Source organism: Syngnathoides biaculeatus, chromosome 3 (genome assembly GCF_019802595.1).
Source record: "Syngnathoides biaculeatus isolate LvHL_M chromosome 3, ASM1980259v1, whole genome shotgun sequence".
Classification (NCBI taxonomy): domain Eukaryota; kingdom Metazoa; phylum Chordata; class Actinopteri; order Syngnathiformes; family Syngnathidae; genus Syngnathoides; species Syngnathoides biaculeatus.
The window spans coordinates 35,815,712-35,829,480 of NC_084642.1; the positions used below are offsets into that span (position 1 = coordinate 35,815,712).

General features: G+C 43.5%; 1 protein-coding gene across 9 annotated transcripts in view; it reads right to left on the minus strand.

Annotated features, from left to right (window-relative positions):
* arnt2 (aryl-hydrocarbon receptor nuclear translocator 2) overlaps positions 1-13,769 on the minus strand; it is a 127,587-nt gene that overhangs the window by 68,618 nt on the left and 45,200 nt on the right. For all 9 annotated transcript variants that reach the window (XM_061815604.1, XM_061815601.1, XM_061815605.1 and 6 more), the window contains one exon: positions 10,614-10,716. In XM_061815604.1, the coding sequence (XP_061671588.1) occupies positions 10,614-10,716 (103 nt within the window). The remainder of the gene's footprint in view (positions 1-10,613; positions 10,717-13,769) is intronic.

Genomic DNA, 13,769 nt, shown 5'->3' on the forward strand with positions numbered 1-13,769 from the left:
AAAGCTGATGTAAGATACTTTGTATCCCATTTTCTGGGGCCCACAACATCTTGACAGAAAGACCTTGACGTATTTACAAGAAAGGATGTTTGTAAATGGTTTGTACATGGGATGCTATGGAGTAAAGATGAGGTTGTACCTAACTGAAAACAACATACACAGCACACAGTCTAACATACATAAAACAAAAGCACTACAGTGACACATGGCATACAGTGACATGACGCCGCCCGACCCATCCAGCAAAATCACAAATTTGCACGTTCTCCCTGTGCTCAAGTGGGTTCACTCAAAGTATTCCTATAGGACAGGGATATCCAGAGTTTTTTTTATTACCCCAATATCTACTTATCAAGCAGCCAGTCTCTCGCTCACGAGCTACCGACGACGGGGGGAAGGGGAGAGGAATGCTCCCAATGTTATGTTATTAATGTTATGTGATATACAGTGAAGAAAATAAGTATTTCAACACCCTGCTAGATTGCAAGTTCTCCCACTTAGAAATCATGGAGGGGTCTGAAATGTTCATCGTGGGTGCAAGTCCACTGTGAAAGAGATAATCTAAAAAGAAAAATGCAGAAATCACAAAGTATGATTTTTTTAACGATTTATTTGTGTGATAAAGCTGCAAATACGTATCTGAACACCTGTCTATCAGCTAGAATTCTGACCCTCAAAGACCTGTTAGTCCGCCTTTAAACGTCCTCCTCCGCTCCATGTATTATCCTGAATCAGATGCATCTGTGTGAGGTCGTTAGCTGCATGAAGACACCTGTCCACCCCATACAATCAGTAAGACTCAAACTTGTAACATGGCCAAGACCAAAGAGCTGTCCAAAGACACCAGAGACAAAATTGTACAACTCCACACGGCTGGAAAGGGCTACGGAGAAATTGGCAATCAGCTTGGTGAAAAAAAGGTCCACTGTTGGAGCAATCATTACAAAAGAAGCTAAAGATGGCGGTCAATCTCAATCGGAGTACTATATTGCAAGTTCTCCCACTTAAAAATCATGGAGGGGTTTGAAATTTTCATCGTGGGAGAGATGATCTAAAGAAAAATCGAGAAATCACAATGTATGATTTTTTTAACAATTTATTTGTGTGATACAGCTGCAATTAAGTATTTCAACACCTATCAGCTAGAATTGTGACCCTCAAAGACCTGTTAGTCCACCTTTAAAATTCCAGCTCCACTCCATGTATTATTCTGAATCAGATGAACCTGTGTGAGGTCGTTAGCTGCATAAAGACACCTGTCCACCCCATAAAACTAAAACTTGTAACATGGCCAAGAGCTGTCCAAAGACACCAGAGACAAAATTGTACAACTCCACACGGCTGTAAAGGGCTACGGAGAAATTGCCAAGTAGATTGGTGAAAAATGGTCCACTGTTGGAGAATTCATTAGAAAACGGAAGAAGCTAAACATGACGGTCAATCTCAATTGGAGTGGAGCCCCATGCAAGATATCGCCTTGTGGGGTCTCAATTATCCTTAGAAAGGAAAGTAATCAGCCCAGGACTCCACGACAGGACTTGGTCAATGACCTGAAAAGAGCTGGAACCACCGTTTCCAAGGTGACTGTTGGTAATACACTAAGATGTCATGGTTTGAAATCATGCATGGCACAGAAGGTTCCCCTGCTTAAACCAGCACACAGTCAGGGCCTGTCTTAAGTTTGGCAATGACCATTTGGATGATACAGAAGTCATGAGAGAAAGTTTTGTGGTCAGATGAGACCAAGATGGAAGTTTTTGGTCGTAATTCCACTAACCATGTTTAGAGGAAGACGAATGATGAGTTCCATCCCAAGAACACCATCCCTACTGTGAAGCATGGGGGTGGTAGCATTATGCTTTGGGGGTGTTTTTCTGCACATGGGACAGGATGACTGGACTGTATTAAGGAGAGGATGACCGCGGCCATGTGAGATTTTGGGAAATATCCTCTTTCCCTCAGTCAGAGCATTGATGATGGGTCGTGGCTGGGTCTTTCAACATGACAATGACCCGAAGCACACAGCCAGGAAAACCAAGGAGTGGCTCCATATTAAGGTTCTGACGTGGCCTAGCCAGTCTCCAGACCTTAAGCCAATAGAAAATCTTTGGAGGGAGCTGAAATTCCATGTTTCTCAGCGACAGCCCATAAGCCTGTCTGATATGGAGATCTGTGCGGAGGAGTGGGGCAAAATCCCTGCTGCAGTGTGCAAACCGGGTGAACAACTACAGGAAATGTTTGACCTCTGTAATTGCAAACAAAGGCTACCTTACCAAATATTTCCATTGTTTTTTTTCAGGTGTTCAAATACTCAATTGCAGCTGTATAACACAAATTAATCCTTAAAAAAATCATACATTGTGATTTCTGGATTTTTCTTTTTAGATTATCTCTATCACAGTGGACATGCACCTACGATGAAAATTTCAGACCCCTTCATGATTTCTAAGTGGGAGAACTTGCAATATAGCAGGGTTTTCAAATACGTATTTTCTTCACTGTATATGTATATTTAAAATAAAGAATTATCTTTTTGTGCATTGCATTGTCTGTGCTTTCATCCTGGATCAGGCTGTGTCAAGGTGGAATTTTAAAATTACACACCATCTCATGCTGCACTCTCTACTTGGGCTTTAGACCAGACCTTTCCCACTCAAAAAGAGAAAATCTCATCCAGTTTAACCACTTTTTCTTCAATTATTCACATATTCCGACAGCCATTGTATCTTAAAACAACAGCATTTCTTTTTTAACTTTCTCCATTATCATCAAAGTAAACATAAGCAGCATATCCAGCTCGTCTTTGCTTTACGTTGCCTGTGTTGCCAGACTGTGTTGCAAACTAAAGCAGCGGTGGTGGATGCTGTCATTATAAAACACATTGATGGGCTGCGTAAGTACTGTAACATTTGTAATTCTGATTGTATGTCTTCAAGACCATGGATGGGGGCCGGGTGTAAGGTAAACTAGAAAAAGAAAGTGTGGTGGAGCAGCGGTCATTGTAAGATAAAGATCTGTGTGCTGCCTTAAAGAAACCAGTGGCTTTTTCTTTTCATTTTTTACAGTATGTATGTGAATTGGGCCATTGGATGTAACAACCAGGCATCCCTCACTCATTGAATCACATCGCAAAATGCCACAAACTGAATGTTATGCTCATGTTATACTTTCAATTTGCAGTGGATTTTTTTTCTTCTGTGCAACGCAGAATATCTGCGAAGAGACTCCATGAGCAGTGCAAAATTGAGCATGCGTGCAGTTTTAAGGGAACATTGGCTCATATTTTTATTTTTTTTTTGGCACGCCGTCCCGTGATCGACCAAGACTGCCTCGCGATTGACTCGACGGATTGAGCACCCCGCCCATAGAAGGTGGCCGTAATACGCTGTGAGAACGTGAAAGACTGTGTGATTTCTGAAGAAAGGCACATGGTGGCGCCTCTTGCATACATCTGACAAAAACAGCTACTACATGATGAGCTTTCTTTTTCACAGGGCTTTCCCTTTTCGAAGAGGTTTTTCACCATGTTTTTTCTGTCATCACAAATTTCTCTTACAGTGGTAATTAGCAAAGAGCTATTCGAGAATCTCAGCAACTTCTATGTCTAACATGGTGAATCCCACCTCCTGCGCAAAACAACCTCTGGAAAGGAAGAAAGCACATTTATCTACTTCGACTTAAGATAATAAATAACAAATATGATACAGTCCTTTTCCAGAGGCTTTTTTTCATGCATGATTAACCTGTGGCTCTGTCTCTGACAGATTTGCAAAAAAGAAGATCCTCACATATGGAATTTGAAAAATCAAAGGTTATATATGCAATAAACAAACAATCTTTATTGCTGTCAATTCATTCATCAAATTGGAAGGCAAAATGTTTGTCAGTCAGTTTATCCACCAGCTATTCTTGGTGATCATTTGCGATGTCCTTTATACGTCTGGCAACAGTGTCGTTGGAAAACAGGATGGTTTTTAGTTTTGCAGTGCTTGCATCATCCAGCATGGCAGAGACCATGTGAACTGCTGCAGGCACTCTCAGCTCCTCTGTTGTGGTGTGGGCTTTTTTGCACTGAGCAATTTGTTACGCCACCTTTAAGATGCTAACAGTGCTCGCTAGTTTATTGTAATAGCATTCACAAAGCGGGATGATTGCTGATAATATTCCGCACGTTTTCTCAGGAAAAACTCCAGGGGCTTACTACCGTGATTAATGTGTAAAGCAGGGGTGTCCAAACTTTTTGCAAAGAGGGCCAGATTTGGTAAGGTGAAAATGTGTGGGGGCCGACTATTTAGCCTGACATTCTTTGAACCATTAACATTAAATACAAATTAACTTTTTGGGATTTTTTTTAATTTAATTACAAATGGCATACTTTTACTTTTACATTTTTTTTTACATTTAGGTTTTTACCGAAATCACAAACCACAAAAAATTAAGAAAACTATAAAGGATATCTAAGTTCATGTGAAACATTACATATTATTCACTATTATATGCTCACTGTAGGAAAAGTGCTGAAAACAAAACAATGATCACTGCATATTCAAACTGTGATTTTGACCATCACAAAAAAATTAATTAACTGAGATTTAAGAATTTATTCAACTCAGAGGACTTAACAAAGGTCTTGCCTGCACTAATGTGAAGGGTGATACTGGGATCTTGACTGCAGTATGTAGTCCATGTCTGGCTCAAGAGCATTGGTTTTGATGCGCAAGACGTCACGCAGGTGAGAGTCACTCAGTCTCGTCCTCATGCGGCTCTTGTTAATGTTCATAACGGAGAATGTCTTCTCGCACATGTATGTGGAGCCAAACAAGCTCAGCATTTTCTTAGCAAATGTCCGAATTGCTTGGAACCTGCCTTCATCCAGCTGGCGGTAGAAGTTGACAAGAGGGAGCTGTTGGTGCCGACTGCGATGCTCGGCGTCACACTGCAGCTCAATGAGCTCCAGTTGCAGGTGGTCTGGAGCGTCATCAGGGTCCACGGAGAAAGGAGAGGAAAAAAGCGTGATCTCCTTTTCAATAGCTGCAAAGTCCCGAAAGCGCTGCTGAAACTCCTCAACCAGAGATGAGATGTCTGCTGCATACTTTGTCATTTGCGCACTGATATTGATCTGTGGGAAACTGGTCACAATTTCCTGCAGCGACGGGAAATGTGCGGTATTGGGCTGCGCCTGTGACAGGTGTCTTTGGAAAAGTAGCAGCTTGGCCCGAAAGGCTTTGATGTGTGAATACAGTTGGCTTACCACTGCATTTTGCCCTTGAAGGCTTGTGTTCAGCGCATTCAGATGTCGCGTTATGTCAACTAAAAATCCCAAATCAGCCAGCCAAACAGGATCATTTAATTGTGGCATGGGTTGTCCCTTTTTAGTCAAGAATTGTCCAATTTCCTCCCTGAGAGAGAAGAAGCGCTGCAGCGCAGACCCCCGACTGAGCCACCTTACGTCGGTGTGATACAAAACATCTCCGTATTCAGCCTGGATGTCGAGAAGAAACTGTTGAAACTGGCGGTGGCACAGAGCTTTGGAGCGAATATAATTAATAGTCTTTATCACCGGTTTCATAACATTATCATATTTCATATATTTGGCACAGAGAACTTCTTGATGAATAATACAGTGGAGTTTAATAGCGCTGCCTCCTTCTTCGCTGACTTTGTTACAGACAAGGCTTGATAATCCACTGCGCTCGCCAGCCATGGCAGGTGCGCCGTCCGTAATAATCCCGGTGACTTTATTCCACTGTAGTTTCATGTCATCTACGGTGGAACAAACAGAAACAAATAAATCCGTTCCTCTTGTTTGGCCCTTCAGACTCTGGAGGTCCAGAAGCTCTTCACTCACGTTCATGTCATTGTCCACTCCTCTTAAAAAGATCAGTAACTGAGCGGTGTCGGACGCATCCGTGCTTTCATCGCACGCTAACGAGAAAAAGTCAAACTCAGTTCCTTTTGCCTCTAACTGTCTCTTAATATCTAATGAAACGTCTTCAATTCTCCGTACCACAGTATTACGAGCCAGGCAAATATTGGCAAACTCTTGCTTCTTCGCGGGACAAATTTTCTCAACCATTTTCATTACACAGTCTTTAATAAATTCACCCTCAGTGAAAGATTTGCAGTGCTTTGCAATCAGCGTTGCCACTTCGTAGCTTGCCTTTGTGGCATTTTCATTTGACTCACGGACTCTTGTGAAAAAGCTTTGCTGTGCCGTTAAAACAGCTTCCAGTTGCTTCACTTTTTCACCGCGTTTGTTCCCAGTTAGCTTGTCGTAGCTAGCATGTTTCGTCTGGTAGTGCCTCTTGATGTTGAATTCCTTGAAAACAGCCACAGTCTCTTGGCAAATTAGGCAGACACAGTTGTTTCGTATTTCAGTGAAAAAATACTCAAATTTCCACTTGTCCTGGAAGCGGCAGCCCTCACGGTCAACTTTCCTTTTTTTGTTTACAGACGCCATGTTAGAAATGGGCTGGGCTGAAACGATCACGCAAGGTCAAGGGTCACGGCGGCCAGAGTGCGGCCACAGGGCTACCGCCATCTTCTGGTGAAATGAAAAATATGAAAAATAGCTTTTTGTACACATGTATTTTATACTGTGGTCAACAGTGCTGGCGGGCCGCATATTATTGATTTCATGATAGAGGCCGCGGGCCGGTAAAAATTTGTCCACGGGCCGCAATTGGCCCGGGGGCCGGACTTTGGATATGTCTGGTGTAAAGTATTTAAAAGGCACTTTAATGTGTAAGATTTCATGCTCCCCACTGCAAGCGTTTTTAGACACACCAGTCTTTTCTCGTCTCCACTGCAGTCACTGCGAAGGCACGTGCTGCATCAGGGGTCCTCAATGCGTCAATCGCACTCGACCAGTTTTCACATCCATCCATCCATCTTCCACGACTTTTCCGGGTCAAGTCACTGGGGCCCTAGCTTTACCAAGGATGCCCAAATTTCCCTTTTTCCAGCAACTTCACCAGCTCTTCTGGGGGGATCACAAGGTGTTCCCAGGCAAGCCAAGAGACATAGTGTCTCCAGCATGTCCTGGGTTGTCCCTGTGGTCTCTTTCCAGTGGAACGTGCCTGGAACACCTCACCAGGGAGGCGTCCGGGGTTCATCTAAATGAGATGCCCCAGCCACCTCATCTGGCTCCTCTCAATGGAGCGGACCAGCGGCTCAACACTGAGCCCTTCCGTACTCGAGAACTCGGAGACCCTGCGGAAAAAAATAATTTCAGCCACTTGTATCAGGGATTTTCTTCGTTTGGTCACAACCCACAGCTTGTGACCATAGGAGAGGGTATGAACGTAGATCGATCAGTAAATTGAGAGCGTCGCCATTTGACATCGCTCCTTCTTTACCACAACGGATCGATACATGTCCGCATCACCTCAGATGTTGCACCAATCCAACTGTCGATCTCCCAATACATTCCTCCCTCACTCGTGAACAAGACCCCACGATACTTGAACTCCTCCACTTAGAGCAGGATTTCATCCACAACCCAGAGAAGGCACACCACCCTTTTCGACTAAGGACTATGGTCTCAGATTTGGAAATGCTGATTCTCATCCCAGTTGCTTCACACTTGGCTGTGAACTGCTCCAGCAAGAGTTGGAGATCATTGCATGATGAAGCCAATAGAAACACATAATCTGCAAAAAGCAGTGATGCAAAACTGAAGCCATAAAACCGGACTCCCTCTACACTTCAGCTGTGCCTAGAGATTTTGAAAAAAAAAATAAAATTATGAACAGAAAGGGCAGCCTTGGCAGAGTCCAACTCTCACCGGAAACGAGTCCGACTTACTTCTGGCAACTGAGCCCAAACTCTGAGACCGGTCATACAGGGACCGAACACCCTGTCAGTACCCCATACTCCTGAAGAACCAACACAGGACTCCCTGAGGGACACAGTCGAATGCCTTCTCCAAGTTTAAAATACACATGTAGAGTGGTTGAGTGATCTCCCTCAAGGATCCTGCCGAGGGTGTGAAGCTGGTCCACTGTTCCATAGCCAGGTCCAAAATCACATTGCTGATCCTGAATCTGAGATTCAACTTTCTGACGGACCGTCCTCTCCAGCAACCCTGAATACCAGGAAGGATGAGGAGTGTGATCCCCCTGTAGTTGGAACACACCCTTTGATCGCCCTTCTTAAAAACGAGGACCACCACGACAATCAGCCCATCCAAAGACAATGTCCTAGATGTCCATGAGATGTTGCAGAGGTATGTCAACCAGGACAGCCCCAAAACATCCAGAGCCTTTAGTAACTCTGGGCGAATCTCATCCACCCCTAGGGCCCTGCCACCAAGGACCTTGTTCACCACCTCGGTGACCTGAACACCAGAGATAGGAGAGCCCGCCTCAGAGAACCTATGATTCCTCATAGGAAGGCATGTATGTGGAATGGACAAGGTCTTCGAAATATTCTCCCCACCGACTCACGACGTCCCAGGTCGCGGTCAGCATCGTCCCATCTCAACTATACACAGTCTTCATGGTGCACTGCGTTCCCCTCCTGACACTTCGGACGGTGGACCAGAATTTCCTCAAACCCGTCTTGGAGTCCATGACCTCACAGAACACCTCCAACACCCAGGTTTTTGTCTCACCGACTACCAAAGCTGCATTCCACTTGGCCAGCCAGTACCTATTTATTGCCCTGGGAGTCCTACAGGCCAAAAAGGTCCGATGTAGCTCCTTCTTCAGCTTGACAGAATCCCTCACTGTTGGTGTCCACCAATGTGTTCGTGGGTTGCCGCCCCGTCCCCACTATACACAGTGTTGACGGCACACTGCTTCACTCTCCTGAGGCGCCGGACGGTGGACTAGAATTTCCTCGAAGCCGTCCTGAAGTCGTTCTTCATGGCCTCACCTAACTCTTCACACGGCCGGGTTTTTGCCACAGCGACCACCGAAGCTGCATTCTGCTTGGCCAGCCAATACCTATCAGCTGCCTCGGGAGTCTCACAGGCCAGAAATGCCCGATAGGACTCCTTCTTCAGCTTGAAAGCACCCCTCACTTTTGGTGTCCACCAATGTGTTCGTGGGTTGCCACGACGACAGGCACCGAAAACATTATGGCCACAGCTACGGTCATCCACCTCAGCAATGGAGGCGAAGGAACATCGTCCACTCGGACTCAATGTCCCCCGCCTCCCTGGAACATGAGCAAAGTTTTAGAGGTGGGAGTTGAAACTCCTCCTGACAGCGGAATCTGATAGCCATTCCCAGAAGACCCTCACAATACGTTTGGGCCTTCCATGTCAGAGAAGTATCTTCCCCCACCATGGGAGCCAACTCACTACCAGGTGGTACTCAGATGACGGATTCATCCCTCTCTTCACCCCAGTGTCCAAGACATGCAGCCGCACGTTCAATAACATTACCAAAGTCGATTATTGAAGTGCGACCTCGGGTGTCCTGGTGCCAAGTGCACATGTGGACACCCTTATGCCAGATATGTAGAATCTGTGATTCGCACAGAAATCCAGCAATAGAACACTACTCAGGTTGTGATCGGGGGGTATTGAAGTCCCCAGCAGAACGATCAATTCCCCAGAGGGAGCACTCCCTCTAAGAACTCCAAAATGGGTGGGTACTCTGAACTGCTGTTTGGTGCATAGCCAAGAGCATATGCAGACACCCTCTTATCTGAACATGATGTCCACTATGGACAATCCATGTTGACCAAAGAACTTCAATATGAGAACACTACTCGGATTCTAAAGAGGAGGAGGGGCATTCCTTCCAATTATGTTCCTCCAGGTCTCACTGTCATTGTCCATGTGAGCATTGAAGTCTCCCAGCAGAACAAGTGAGTCCCCTGTGGGAACACTCCCAACACCCCCTCCACAGATTCCAAAAAGGGTGGGTACTTTTAACTGCTGTTTGGTGCTTAGGCAGGGGAGCTGGAGTGTGAGGTTAAGAACCCGAGATCACCTTTACACACGGTTTTGGCTCCATTACCAGTCCTCTTGTGATAGGTTGGACTCTTTCCCACTCTAAGGTTCCTCACAGTGAGAGGTGCTGAACGGGTGTGGGCATACTTATTGACCCCCAACCCGGTGCCTGTACGTTGGTGTTTACCCAGGTTGATGAGAGGTTAGCCTCCCCTCGCATTCAAGGGAACATATTTACTGTAGCCATATAAAAACCAAGGCAACATGAAAAAAATGTTGACTTGTTTTTTTTTTTTTTCTACAAATGTCTTTATCAATTTGTCTGAAAATTACATTGTCTTTTATGCAATCTTTCCACACACTTGGTCTCACAAACAGTTTGCATGGATAAATAATGAGCGCAAAATTCCGCAATATATTTTATCATCTCTACTATAAGTATTGTTAAAACAAAAAATGGTTCACTATACAGTGAGGGACTACTGAGTGTTTGGTGATGAGTGTGCTGCATGTGCTAGAACTAACAATCCGCACAGTAATTGAGTGTATTTTAGCAGTTGTGGTGCCTTCATGTCAGTGTATGAGTGTAAAATTGGTGTTTTCTTTCTTGGGCCTCATGTGTTTTTCAGTCAGACACAGGAGTGTGGGTTTTAGTGGGTTACAAGCACTTCCGCTTACAAAGTGATACAGACAGATATTAAATACAAACCTCATACGACAGATGAAGGAGCGCCTGGAGCCCATACACATTCTCATGGAGGATTGCTGCCCCTCCTTTTTCACTGTTCCTGTCTTCAAGTCAAGAATCCGTCCTGTTAACAGAAAAAGAAACAGCATCTTGTTTTCAAACAGGCAAAAACAAGTACTCTGAAATACAGGTAGATGCATGCAGACATGCTTTTAACCTATTTTCCCATTTTATGGTTCTCTGGATTTTGCAATCTTCTAACCTTTATGCCACCTTTCTTAACCTTTGTGGGATTACATCACGGAGTCAACAAGGTCAAGGAGACATGAAAAGGTTCTTCTTTCGTGCACAGGAAAGGATAGTAGTGTTTAAAATGAATTTAACTCCACTTTTCCTTTCATTGCCCGATGGCAAGAACTACTGACATAAAGTCTCAGGCTTGCAGAGTTACCACAGATTGTATTTATGTAATGTTTCTAAAATAATTTAAAAATATTTAGATAGCAGGAATTTCGTTTGATGTGCATCCCACGTCTGAGGTGCATAAAAAGTAGCAGGGACACAAAGTACGATCAATCTGCATCTCAGGATGCATTACAGTGGCTTGGGCTTCTGTTGAGATGCTGGAAATCAGGTGTACGAATTTTTATTTTTTGGAGGGCAAGACAGGAAATTAGAGTATGACAAATTTGATCATATGCATACATTAATTTCAGAATAATGTGAAGAAGAAAAAAATAAAACTTTCATGACTTGAAGGCACACACATGAAGCCCACTGTGGTCCCGAAACCAATCAGGGATAGTGACGCGCAGGGACCCTCATGTGTCCACACGCCTGCGAGCATTTTGAAACTCATGTAATTGAAGCTTAGTTTTCTGATGGTGAGTCAGAAGATGCACTGTTACAGAAATAGGAGTAGCAATAATGGAATTAGCTCCAAAGCCTAATGCCACCGCAACGATGTGTGAACATTTTGGATTCAAATGATTAATTTGACCATTTATCTAACCCCAATGAGCTGGTATGCCATGAAGTTGCAACAAACACAACGCACTTTAAAACCTCAGTAAGCCTTTGTTTAACAATGCAAATACAAATGTGACAATGTACAAAGTATGCTCACATAAAGTGCCGTGTAAAGCTATTTGCCTCCCTCCTGATTTCATGCTCAGAGACAACCCAAGGAAATTGAAAAAAATGCAATTTTCGAATGAAAATTCACTTTAGTAAGGCACAAAAAAATCCAAATCTTTCTGACACTCTGGGAAAAGGTAATTTGTTCCTCCTTGTTAAATTACATCACTGTGATGAATAACAAATTTGGAAAACGTGAGACTGGAAAACGTTATCAAGCCATTTCCAAGGCTTTGGGGCTCCAGCAAACCACTGTCATAGTCATTATCCACAAATGGAGAAAAATGGGAACAGTGGCATACCTTGCCAGGAGAGGACGACCAACTAAAATACTCCAAGAGTGCAACAATGACTAATGTAGGACATTGAAAAATAACCTCGAACAACATCTAAAAACCTGCAGGACTCGCTTGCATCAATTAAGGTCAGTGTTCATGACTCTACCATAAGAAAGACACTAGCTAAAAATGGCATCCATGGGACAGTTTTAGGCCAAAACCCTTGCTGTCAGCAAAGAATACAAACGCTCGTCTCACATTTGCCAAACAATATCTTGATGATCCTCAAGAGTTTTCGAGAAACATTCTGTGGACTCAAGAGTCAAAGATTGAACTTTTTGGAAGGTGTGTGGCCCGTTACATGGCAAAGCATTTGATAAAAAAGAACATTATGGCAACAGTGAAGCAAGCACGGTGGTGGCAGTGGTCTGGGGCTGCTTTCCTATCTCATAACCAGGACAACTTGCTGTGATTGACGGAACAAAGAATTCTGCTGTGTACTAGAAAATCCTGAAGGGGAGATCTGGCCATCAGCTTGTGCCCTCAAACTCAAGTGCTCTCAGATTGTGCCGCAGGACAACAATCTGAAACGCACCAACAAGTCCACCTCTGAATGGCAAAAAAATAAATAAATTAAGGTTTTGTTGTGGCTAAGTAAAAGTCCAGATTTAAATCCAGTTAAAATGCTGTGGTCTGACCTTAAATGGCAGTTCCTGTAAGAAACCCCTTCAATATGGCAGAGTTTAAATAATTCTGAAAAGAAGAGTGGGATAAAATTCCTTTAGAATGATGTGAAAGACTCATCAACCATTATTGTAAATGCTTGATATCAATTATTGTTGCCAAGGGTGGCACAACCCCTCATTTAGTTCAGGGGAAAATTATTTGTTCACAGAGGAAAGGTTTGGATTTTTTTTTAAGTCCTTTTGAACTTGTCCTGAGTTCCTTTGTGGCCTCCTGGATGAGTCTTTTCTGTTCTTTTGGGGTAATAATTTTAGGCCAGCCACTCCTGGGAAGACTCACCAATGTTTGATGTTTTTATGATGAAAATGGCTCTCCCTATGGTTCGTTGGAAACCTAAAGCTTTAGAAATGTCTGTTGTAACCCTTTAGAGACTGATAAGATGTCAATTACTTTATTTGTTGACTGTTCTGGACTTTCTTTAAAACGTACGGTTATGTTGCATCTTTTTTAGTTAATTTCTCTGACTTGATATTGAATGAACAGATCTGTTTGTTTCCATTTACTTTTTTTTAACTTGATATAATTTTCATAAGGTGGCACAGTAGAGCAGCTGTAGAGCGTTAGCCTCACAGTTCTGAAGATCAGGGTTCAAATCCATGAGTGGAGTTTGCATGTTCTCCCTGTGCCTTTGTGGGTTTTCTCTGGGCCTTCCGGTTTCCTTCCACATCTCAAAACCATGGATTAGTTGAATACTCTAAATTGCCACTCGCTGTGATTGTAAGTGTGACTGTTGTCTGTCTACACGTGCCCAGCAATGGGCTGGCAACCAGTTTAGGGTGTACCCTGCCTCCTGCCCGATGAGAGCTAGGATAGGTTCCAGCACTCCTGTGACCCTTATGAGGATAAGCGCCTCAGAAAATGGATGTATGGATGGATGGATTTATAATTTTTATCCCCACTTTTGACTAGGTACAGTTATTACATTTGAGAAAACACTACAATCTGTTTAAAAAAACAAAAAAACAATCATTTAATGGAAAGAGGTTAAAAAATTTTTTAATGGATATGTGTGTTGTAT